We start from the raw sequence: 12,091 nt of genomic DNA, 5'->3' as shown, positions 1-12,091 counted from the left end.
GACAGGGAAGGGGACCCCTCTGCGGAAGGGCTGCTTGCCCCGCACACAACCTGACCCCATGGCCTGGACCAGGCCTTCCCATCCCTGCACCTCGAAGCACACGGCAGAAAGCAAGACTCGTGCCTCGGAGGCGAGCGGGTAAACTGAGGCAGCAGCCACACCCCTGGGCTTGGGCACCCATGGACCTACCACGTCCCCAAGAGCACCCGGGGGCCATGGCACATGCAGTCAGTTTAACTTAAATTAACTGAAAAATGAAATAAAAATTAAAATTCAGGGACTTCCCAGGCGGTCCAGTGGTTGAGACTCGGCGCTTCCACTGTAGGGGGCGCAGGTTTGATCCCTGGTCGGGGAACTGAGATCCCACACGCCGCGCGAGGCAGCCAAAAAAAAAAAAAAAATTAAAAAAATTAAAATTCAGTTCTTTGGTCACATTCGCCACATTTCAAGCGTCAACAGCCACGCAGGACCCGGGCTGCCCTGCTGGCCGCTTCTATCATTGCAGGCCGTTCCAGACTCCAGGAGATCCCTGCCCGGCCAACCAAGGGTAGGCAGGCCTGGAAAATCTGCTCACACCGCAACGCCAGAGAAAAACAGAATTGCTGAGAAAGTGGAACAATCAGCCGAGTCATGCTGCAGGCCAGGAGCTGACAGGGCAGCAAGCGCTCCTGGTCAACACGGAATCAATCAAGGAGCTAGGCACTCCAGAAGGTGCTTTCCTCCGGCTGCGATGAGTCACTGTTCCCTGCGTCGGGGACGTAACTGCCAAGCAGACCAGATATTTACATCCCCACGGGTGGAGGTGGAGGACAGCACAAACTTCTGCTGTGCGATCTTCCTTTTCATGTCGCCCCGATGGCTCCAGCCTGTCTGCTCTGTCATCTGCTTTGTCATTAGTATCATCGGATTTCATTCTAACATCCTTTCAAAATCAGCTCCAAAAAGTTACTAAATTTACAAATTATTTTTCACTGAGGAAAGTTCCAGCCAAGACTTCCTGGTAACACATAGAAGGCTCCTTAATTTCCTCAGTAAACTGTATCCAAACCACACTCGGGAGGGAGGATTTCTGGGCAGGCTTTTCTACAGACAACAGCCTGGCCCCGGGAACGTGCGTTCATCTGCGGGGACTCGTGCCCAGCTCCCGAGGCTGGTCTCCCCGCAGCGCACCCCGAAACCCAGCGTTGCGGGTTCCCCAGCAAAGGTACACCCGCCACATCAGGTCAGCACCACCCACCTTACATGACGATTGGCACAAAATCCCAACTGAAAGATATACAATCACTTTTTGAATCCTATATGCTGCTCCCCAACCAAACACAATCTGTGAAACAGAGCAATGCAAGTGGGGGGCGGCAAGGGAGGCATCCCAGCACATTTGATGTTACAACCGTCCACCTGGAAAACAACAAGCCCCGCTGGTTTTCACGATACAAGTCACAAAAGGCAAAGCTTTTTCAGCATAGACGAAAAATGTGTTTTATCCTATATGTGATACTGAGTTACTGGGAGGAAGGAAGAAAGAGAGAGAAAAAGACCGGATTGGGAAGGGGTAGAATGAGGTTTACGTTTATCAAAAGGGGGCCGAGTTTTTCACAAGTGTGCTCAGAAAGGTTACCCAAAAAACCCCAAAAAAGGAATAATGTCCATAAAAGCCCGTTTTGTCACTGACATCCCTTGAGGGCTGAGTCACTCCATGTCTACCCGCTTCACTCTGCTGTTTCCTGGTGGGTCCACACCCACGGCTGAAGGGAAAAAGCAGGGGTGTCATCCAGGAACCCCAGAGCACCCTGCTTGGCTGTGGGAAAATAACAGAAATAACTGACAAGCTGGATAGTTCCACCTGAAATAAGAATTGATTGTAGATACAAAAAATACTAAATTTAAGCCAAATTATGCCACCAGATGCTAATAAAGGTCAATGACAAAGTTATGACTTCTTTATTTCTACAAAATGTATTGTCACTCAACTTTTAAAGCAAATTTAAAAAGCAAATTACATCAAAAAGCCTGATCCTTTCATAGATTTCTATTTTCAAAACCATGAGTTGTGGGACTTCCCTGGTGGCGCAGTGGTTAAGAATCCGCCTGCCAGTGCAGGGGACACAGGTTCGAGCCCTGTCGAGCCCTCGGAAGATCCCACATGCCGCGGAGCAGCTAAGCCCAGGTGCCAAAACTACTGAGCCTGTGCTCTAGAGCCTGCGAGCCACAACTACTGAAGCCCGCGCACCTAGAGCCCGTGCTCTGCAATGAGAAGCCACTGCAATGAGAAGCCCGCGCACCACAACAAAGAGTAGCCCCTGCTCGCCGCAACTAGAGAAAGCCTGCACGCAGCAACGAAGACCCAACACAGCCAAAAATAAACAAGTAAATAAATACATTTAAAAAAATGAGTTGTTGGGTTCAAGGGGATCAATTTAACTATCAATCGGAGATAAAACATTTGTGTAGTAAGATATACGGACATTAGATCTACGTAATTCAATCAATATTTTTCTCAATGACCAATGCAAGAGGTTACAAATTCACACATGGGTAAAAGATTTATTCAGAATGCAAGAGAAAGCAACGGATTTCACGGAGTTTCACCAAAACTCCACTGATGAGGTTTCAGATTCCATCCTGCAATTAACGTTTAAGAAACTACTACTGTCCAGTTCTGGAGAGGCATCAAAGAGCATCCACAATTTCCTGAAAGGCTACTACAACACTCCTCCCTTTCCCAGCTACATATTTCTGTAAGGCTGGATTTTCTTCATATAATTCACTGAAACAATGTATCACAACAGACTAAAAGCAGAGGCAACTATAAAATTCAGCTGTCTTCTATCAAGGCAGACATGAAAGACATACCAAAAAATGAATACCCCTATCCTAACTTCTTTTGTTTGAAATACAAAATAGACTGAGCTATTTTTTCGTAAAAACTTATTTTTGAAATAGGCTTATTATTGCTATTTTTGAATAGATTAATATATAGAGTTTAATTTCTCAGTTCTAATTTCGAATGCGGTAAGTGTAACAGACAAATCCCACATAAACAAAAGCTCCCTGGGCTCCCCAGTAATGTGTGAGGGCCCCAAACCCTGAGAGTTGATGGACTAAACAGAGGTACGGGATGCCCAGAGGCACCTTTGCCCAAAGGCAGCCGCGTACCTTGAGACGCAGGTGGCAGGTGAAGGGAAGGCCTGCAGAAGCGCTGGGACCTCTGCTAAGGGATGAACGCCAGCAGCCGTGGGCAGCAGGGTGGTCAGAGCTCAGCTCTACACGCACACGTCAGGGGAAACAAATGGTTCAACACGTCACGGATGACTAAGGGCAAAAGTTCCTTCTTAACCAAGTCACGGACAAACTGTCCAGACTGAAAGTCGTTCTCAGGAGGGAGAAGCCGCGTATTGGCAAAGCAGCTCAGGATTTAGCGCTGGAACCGTCAGGTCTAAGGGAGGCAAGCCCCGCACTGGCTCACCCCCATCGCACCCAGGGAAAGAAAGCCTGTGGTGTCCACCTCAGGGGTGCAGCCACAGCCCGTTACCACCAAACCAGCCGGGACGCCCAGTGCACAGCCGCTCTGCAGAGCCCTGGACAACACCCAGCACGCCTCCCTGGCTTCCCTTTACACGGTCATGAAACACGCGCACACGCCTCCCTGGCTTCCCTTTACACGGTCATGAAACACGCGCACACGCCTCCCTGGCTTCCCTTTACACGGTCATGAAACACGCGCACACGCCTCCCTGGCTTCCCTTTACACGGTCATGAAACGCGCACACGCCTCCCTGGCTTCCCTTTACACGGTCATGAAACACGTGCACACGCCTCCCTGGCTTCCCTTTACACGGTCATGAAACACGCGCACACAGGCAGATGACATCTTTCTTTCTTTTTAGATCAACTGGCAACATCTTACCAGAAAACTAGAAACTCGTGAAAAGCGACAGCAGCAATGAAAATTAACTACAAAATCTCCTAACAAGTCACAATGCAAGGGCCTATTTTCCAGGAAATCAAAGTAAAAGCAAGTTATAAAATCCTCTCATTTTAATATGAAATCCTTTAAATATTCGTTAATTATGGAAACGAGGCATCACTGTAATTCCAGTTGTCATTAATTTAGCAAGTTTATCTCCTGACATTCACAAGACGCAAAAACAGCAAACAGTAAATTACCGTATCTCCACATCAAATGCTTTCATTTCAGCACATAATTTTATAGACACACATAAACATAGCTGTGTCTTTTTCCAAAGTACTATGAACACCATTAAAACTCTACTCAAGGGCTTCCCTGGTGGCGCAGTGGTTGAGAGTCCGCCTGCCGATGCAGGGGACACGGGTTCGTGCCCCGGTACGGGAAGATCCCACGTGCCGCGGAGCGGCTGGGCCCGTGAGCCATGGCCGCTGAGCCTGCACGTCCGGAGCCTCTCCTGCGTACTGCAAAAAACAAAACAAAACAAAAAAAACTCTACTCAATACCCTTTTAGCACCTACCAATTCCATTCCTTCATCGATGACAAAGGCTTTAATAAGCTTATTATAAACTCAACACATACTACATGATAAATACCATCCTTCTCATAGACTGATTTTTTAAATACTATAGAAACTTTCTTATATGGGTGATAAGCCCAAAAAACTCAATGTGAACTCAACACTAGAACACAGATTTAATGTACTAGCTCCCAATTTCCTACACTCCTATAAACCTTTTTTTTTAATTAAAATAATTCTTTTTTATTTTTTAATAGACCTTTCTTGGAGTATAACTGCTTCACAATACTGCGTTAGTTTCTGTTGTGCAGCAAAGCGAATCAGCCACATGCAGACACATGTCCCCAGATCCCCTCCCTCTGGAGCCTCCCTCCCACCCTCCCTATCCCACCCCTCTAGGTCATCGCAAAGCACCGAGCTGATCTCCCTGTGCTATGTTGCTGCTTCCCACCAGCCAACTATTTTACATTCAGTAGTGTATATATGTCCATGCTACTCTCACTTCACCCCAGCTCCCCCCTCCCACCCAGTGTCCTCAAGTCTGTTCTCTATATCGACCTCTTTATTCCTGCCCTGCAACGAGGTTCATCAGTACCTTTTTTTTTTTATTTTAGATTCTATATATATGCGTTAGCATACGGTATTTGTTTTTCCCTTTCTGACTAACTTCTCTGTGTATGACAGATTCTAGGTCCATCCACCTCACTACAAATAACTCAATTTCATTCCTTTTTACGGCTGAGTAATATTCCATTGTATATATGTACCACATCTTCTTCATCCATTCATCTGTCAATGGACACTTAGGTTGCTTCCATGTCCTGGCTGTTGTAAACAGAGCTGCAATGAACACTGTGGTACATGACTTTTTTTTTTTTGCGGTACGTGGGCCTCTCACTGTTGTGGCCTCTCCTGTTGCGGAGCACAGGCTCCAGACGCGCAGGCTCAGTGGCCATGGCTCACGGGCCCAGCCGCTCCGCGGCATGTGGGATCTTCCCGGACCGGGGCACGAACCCGTGTCCCCTGCATCGGCAGGCGGACTCTCGGCTGCCGCGCCACCAGGGAAGCCCCCCATGACTCTTTTTGAGTTATGGTTTTCTCAGGGTATATGCCCAGTAGTGGGATTGCTGGTCCTACGGTAGTTCTATTTTTAATTTTTTTAAGGAACCTCCATACTGCTCTCCATAGTGGATTTATCAATTTACATTCCCACCAACAGTGCAGGAGGGTTCCCTTTTCACCACACCCTTTCCAGCATTTATTGTTTGTAGATTTTTTGATAATGACCATTCTGACCGTTGTGACGTGATATATACCTCACTGTAGTTTTGACTTGCATTTCTCTAATAATTAGTGATGTTGAGCACCTTTTCATGTGCCTCCTGGCCATCTGTATGTCTTCCTTGGTGAAATACAAACCTTTTTAAAGAAAGTCTTTAACAAGACACAGTCTAACTTTGAACAAATACACGTGACACACAGTAACCGCCAACTAGCAAGAAAAGCAGAAGACAGCTTTTAGTTAGAGAAAATGCCACATTTCGTACTTTGACCACACCATCCAGATGCGGCCTAAGTCTAAAGCTCCGTTCCCGCCGCGGCACGTTCCCCGCACCCCTGACCCCCCCAGCTTCATTCTGCGTGGTTATCATCCCTCCAGCTTCCAGACGCACTGTCTCTTCTACCCCGTCGCTAGATCAGAACGTTCTTCCATCAGAAGGTCTTTCAGCTGAATCTCTTCCTCGCCAGTCCCCGGGCCACCCTCCCGCAGGTCCTGCCGGGTCAGGCCTGAATGACCGGCTGGCTCCGTGGCCCTCCCAGCTCTGAGCAGGCCCACACATGTCACTGCCCCCTGGTCACTGCCCTCCTCTCCACGTGGAAACACAGCTGGCACGATCTCAGTCTCTACAGCTTCAGCCACTGGCAACAGACTGATCTGATGCCCTCTCTTGCCCCAAGTGCACCCCCAGCTCAGCACACAGATACACTCCTGAACCAACCACCCAGGAAGAAGGCTTCGGGTCACGGAAGGACCCTGTAGCGCCCAGCAGGCTGGGGAGGCACAGTGAGGAGGGTGGGGGAGAAAAGGAACACTGCTGCTGTTTCTGGGACGCTGAGCCCTGAGGCATTCGGCAGACACCTGCTGTCTTCACTAAGTCTGGGGCATTTTCCAGTTAATTTCAATAAAATCTCAATCTGAGAACTACTGTAAGATGGTTAGTAACAAATTCGATGTTCTTCACAGGACCAGTTGGAAGAGCAATGAGAAACTATGTCCTGTATGTTTTCATGAGGCCTAAACAATTATTTATGTAGTAAAATGCCTTGGTGGTTACTGTTAATTACTTTTATTAACAGTGCGTGTGCGGAGGCCGTGATCCGTAACATCTGCCGTTCAAAACATGCCTTTCAGAGGGCAGAATGCGTCAGCATGCTGAGGTACATGTGCTGGCAGCCAAAATGAGTGACAAGAGTGCAGGCGAGGGCTTCCCTGGTGGCGCAGTGGTTGAGAGTCTGCCTGCCGATGCAGGGGACGCGGGTTCGTGCCCCAGTCTGGGAAGACCCCACATGCCGGGGAGCAGCTGGGCCCGTGAGCCATGGCCACTGAGCCTGCGCGTCAGGAGCCTGTGCTCCGCAACGGGAGAGGCCGCAACAGGGAGAGACCCGTGTACTGCAAAAAAAAAAAAAAAAAAAAAAAAAAAAAAAAGAGTGCAGGTGATAATAGATTTACGGATATAGGCAGTGCCCATCAAAAGCTGCCACGGGGACAAACAGACGGGCCTGCTTCCTGACAGACCGACGCACCACTGCCTGTGCAGCAGTTCCAGCAAAACACATCAAACCCGAGTCTGATCAAATCTCCACGTCCGACAACCTAATTTACAGGAACGGCAGGGGAGAGGACGCAGTAAATGGACACCACGGGAATCCAATCTGTAAAAAGAGACCGTGGGGGCTTCCCTGGTGGCACAGTGGTTGACAGTCCGCCTGCCGATGCAGGGGACACGGGTTCGTGCCCCGGTCCGGGAAGATCCCACATGCCGCGGAGCGGCTGGGCCCATGAGCCATGGCTGCTGAGCCTGCGCTCCGCAACAGGAGAGGCCACAACAGTGAGAGGCCCTCGTATCGCAAAAAAAAAAAAAAAAAAGAGCTTCCCTGGTGGCGCAGTGGTTGAGAGTCTGCCTGCTAATGCAGGGGACACGGGTTCGAGCCCTGGTCTGGAAGGATCCCACATGCCATGGAGCAACTAGGCCCGTGAGCCACAACTACTGAGCCTGCACGTCTGCAGCCTGTGCTTCGCAACAAGAGAGGCCGCGACAGTGAGAGGGCCCGCGCATCGCGATGAAGAGTGGCCCCTGCTTGCCACAACTAGAGAAAGCCCTCGCACAGAAACGAAGACCCAACACAGCAAAAATAAGTAAATTAATTAATAAACTCCTACCCCCAACATCTTCTAAAAAAAAAAAAAAGTCCTGGTGTAGGTAATGGCCAAAAGAATTCAGAACACGGCAAACTAAAAAAAAAGAAATAAAGAAAAGAGACCGTGGGAAAGTGTACGGGACAAATGACCCTGTTTCTTCATTGAGAAAAGAAAAAAAAAAAGAGTGAGATGAAGCCTATAGATTGAGAGAGATGTGAGAGATATGCCAACCAATCATAGTGTCTGGACCTGATTTGGTTCCTGATTAAACAAACACACTGCAAGAAAAGAAAAGAACAAATTCATGAGATGGTGAGGGAAATCCACATTCATTGGAAGTTTGAGGATAGTAAGAAATTGTTATCAATTTTCTAGGTGTGATAAGGACATTGTGGTTAGGTTTTAAAAAGGGAAGGAATCTTTACCTTTTACTGAAATATTTACAGATAGAGTGATAGGACATTTGTGATTTTCTTCCAAATACCTGGGGGTCGGGGGTGGGGGTGGGGACGAAGATGAAACAAGCTTGGCCACAACATGGTAGCTGTAGAGGCTGGGTGATGGGCACATGGAACTCACTCCTCTGTTTTTATGCTTGAAACTTTCTGTAATAATTAGTGTTGAAAAGAAAAAAAAGAGCCATGCTCATCCCAGAAAATTTGGGACACAAAGAAAAGTAAAAAGAAGAAAAGAATCACATACATCTTACCACTCACAGAAACCACCACAAACAGAAGTCTAGTTTTTACTGTAATTATTCATATAGTCCACGCTTATTTTATAACAGTATCAGGAAAGAAGGTTGGAAGAAAGAAAGGAAGAGCAAGTACAAGGCTGTGCATGGGTCTTTTTCCTGTAGTTCACAGATTACATCTAATTCAAGCTCCAAATCTGCTGGTATCAAGACCTACAGTCACACACACGAACCATGTCCACCTGCAGACCCAGGAAGGCCTGCTGACCACCCACCTGGGAAACCCACTAAGTTGGTGACACTGCTTCTCCTCCAGGGAAGCTGCACATTCACTCATGGATTTTTCATTCAACAAACGTTAACTCCTCTGTGCACACCTACTGCCAGCCAGCTCCTGTGCTGTGTCTCCACTTAAAGATAAAAAGTGCCCAGCCCAGCCCTGGGGAACGAGGGCCGGAGAATCGCACAGGAGGGGCTACACCAGGACCTGCTGCACCTCCCTCTGCATGCACCCACAGTCATGGATCAAGGTCAGCTCTAAGTTGTGTCATGTGGAATTTTTTCCCTACCAGTAATTTCAAAATTATTTCATTTTAGTTTTCGAAAAACTTACTTGTAGTCACAAGTGTGGGTGGACTCTGGGGCTCCTCTCCACCTAGTGCTTCCCTGAGTCCGGGGTGGAAAGGGAGGGGCGGCCTGGGGAGCCGTGCCCTGGGGGCGCTGGAGGGGGGATGCGGCCTCACAGGGCAGGAAAGGGTGAAACGCTACAACACAAGGAAGAGCTCCAAGTCTCAGGCAGCTGTAGCCACAAAATGCACACAACAAAATTCAAACACGGATAAGAACTCTGAATTTATGGTGGAGAAATTCACAACTTCGAAGACTCATGGCAAAACTGTGCACCAACGCCTGAGAGGAAACAGACAATAACTGCTACCGTTCTTTGAAAGTCAGCACTGAATTTCCCATTTCGAGGTGACAAGAACGTACACGTCCAATTTCCTTCCTCTGAATTCATTAGCATTTCTTGATTACTCTCCACGTGGTGGGCCAAAGCACCCTGATCTAATTCTAAAAAGCAGCTTCCAACAGCCTGTCCTACAGATGCTACCACCTACAGGTTTAGTTTTCTCAAATAAAAAGAACATAAAACCGCTCGGACTGCTAACATGTTTGTCCACGGGCTCTGACGGTTTCAGAAGCAAACTGCCCTCTGCCGGGAGGGCAGACACGGGCATCCACGTGGTGTTTCTCCGCCAGCATGTTTCTCCTGTTCCTGTAAATTCTCCAGCGCCGCCTGCGCGGCTGTTGTTCAGAGCACCACTGAACTTGAACCCAGCCAGACGCGCACCGTGGGCAAAGCCCCAGCCAGAGGGCAGGGGACATCTGGGCTGCTGGCTACACGGGCTAGGAAGGCAGCGTGAACACCAACCGCGTTTCATAAACAAGGGACTCGGTACTCGCACGTGATCTGAGGACTCCTCGGGCTGAAATGTCCTACCCTTGAGTTAGAGAAAAGACCAGTGCATTCAAAACTCGGTAAGCTGGGGCCTCTTCGGGGCTGCACCCTCTCAACAGCTAGGCAGGGAACTGTGAAGACAAGGTTGCTGGATGGATGCCCTTACGGAACCTGAATTATAAAAAGAGGCCTGAGCAGAACGGGCCTCTGAGAGCCACCAGGCAGGGCGGGGAAGGGCAGGGAGGGGAAGGCGCTGTTTACCTGCCACTTTCTCACCGTGAGGGACTGGACCCAGAATGCATTTAAGGGCCCAGAAATGCACACACACCTTTCACGTTTGGAGAACAAAGTCTGTATACGCCCCCCCCCCCCTCACGCCCCGAACACCAGTGAGTCATCGTTGATGTTGAAAAGTATTCAGTACAATACTTACAACCAAACGTGCCAATACCCTCGAAAGGGGAGATGGTTACAGAAACAGGCAATCACCCCGGCAAAAACTCTCTGGACCCAGGGTGCTTATAAAAGCGAGAGTAATTAGTCAGAGACAACTCTGGAACCCAAGCACGCTGAAGAAATATAAACACTGCTGAGGAGCTAGAAGCAACTACTACACAGAAAAAGAAAGTGCCTAAGGACCGCATGAGTAACCAAACAGGCTTTCTCCTGATCAAAATATCTCCGGAAAGCAAGATCTCCTGGGGCAGAGCAGCTGCCCCGGGAACCGGAAGAGCCCGGGAACACGAGGATGTTGCTAAAGCACCGTGGGGCATCGCGGCCTGTCCCCAAGCGCGCCGGGTCCCCCTCTCCTTGCCCTGCCTCCCCGCCCGGCCTCTTCTCCTCCTGCCCAGGAACCCCAACTGTGCGGTGAACGCCCCCAGCGCTGGCGACCCCAGACCTGCGTCCTCAGGTCCACTGAGGAGAGGGCACTTCCTGTCCCGACCCCAGCCCACTCTCCGGCCGTCCCCTCCCGGCCCAAATTCACAGCTGGCCCCTATGGCCGGGGGCTCGGGCCTTCCGGGGGCACTGCCGCTGCCCCCAGGGACCCCGCACCTCCCGGAGCGACACCGCCTGACGCCAACCCTTCTCCTCGGGAGTGCGTTTGGCGCCGACCCGGGTCCAAACAGGGTGGCGGGGAGAGGGCGACCCTGGTGTCCAGCTTGGGGAGGGGCAAGGGCGACCCTCGGGGCCCGGTCCTCGGGGCTCCCGGGGCCGTCCCCGGGGGTCGGGTTGATCTCGGGCCCAGGCCCGGCGGGGGGCGGGGCGGGGCGGGGCGGGGGGGGGGTGACCCGGGGCCCGGGCCGGGCGGGGGCCGCGGCACTCACTGTTTGGGCAGCTGCAGAGCGGGCGCGCCGCGACGCTGGAAGGCCCCGTCCACGAAGACGCCGTTCTTGCCGAGGCACCGCAGGTAGAAGTGCGGCTCCTGGAAGCTGAGCTGCAGGTGGCGTCGCGAGATGAAGCTGGACAGGCCCATACTCAGGTCCACCGAGCCCTGCGACGAGTTGCGACCGATGGTGACGCTGGGCTGCCGCATGAGAAACTCGAACTCGCGGCCCTCCAGGCGCGCCAGCGCGGGCCCGGGGCTCCGGCGCACCGAGGCGGCCGCCGCGGCCACCAGGGCCTCGCCCGCCGCGCCCCCCGCGCCCCCGGCGATCGAGCCCGGCGGCGGCGGGGGCGGGGGCTGGGCGGGCGGCGGCGGCGACGGCGCGGCGGGCCCGGGCGCGGGGGCGGCGGCGGCGGGGAAGGCGGCGGCGGCGGCGGCGCAAAGCACGGGGCTGCAGGGTGCCGAGCGCAGCGCCAGCAGGGCGCGGGCCCCGCTGTCCTCGCCGACTTCGGCCATGTTCGCACAGCTCCAAGCGGCCTCCGGCGGCGGCGCGGCGCAGGGGGCGGGGCTCCGCGGGGCGCGGCGGGCGCGGGATCCCGGTCCGGATCGCGGCGGAGCGGAGCCTGCTGGCCGCGCTCCCCGCCCGCCGGTGCTCGCGGGGGCGCGCGGGGCGGGGTGGGGACGGTGTCCGCGCCCGGCCAGCCT

At 51.8% G+C, this 12,091-nt stretch overlaps 1 protein-coding gene across 1 annotated transcript in view; it reads right to left on the bottom strand.

Moving 5' to 3' along the window:
- The window catches only part of FOXK1 (forkhead box K1), a 65,680-nt gene extending 53,740 nt beyond the window's left edge, over positions 1–11,940 (bottom strand). Inside the window, exon 1 of the mRNA XM_022565440.2 lies at positions 11,388–11,940. Coding sequence (XP_022421148.2) covers positions 11,388–11,902 — 515 coding nt within the window. The 5' untranslated portion in view covers positions 11,903–11,940. The remainder of the gene's footprint in view (positions 1–11,387) is intronic.
- Between the last annotated feature and the right edge of the window lie 151 nt (positions 11,941–12,091).

This window comes from Delphinapterus leucas, chromosome 15 (assembly GCF_059928025.1).
Source record: "Delphinapterus leucas isolate spDelLeu-1000000601 "Yukka" chromosome 15, BTC_Dleu_Yukka2, whole genome shotgun sequence".
NCBI classification, from domain to species: Eukaryota; Metazoa; Chordata; class Mammalia; order Artiodactyla; family Monodontidae; genus Delphinapterus; species Delphinapterus leucas.
This window is presented reverse-complemented; position numbering and strand designations above follow the sequence as displayed.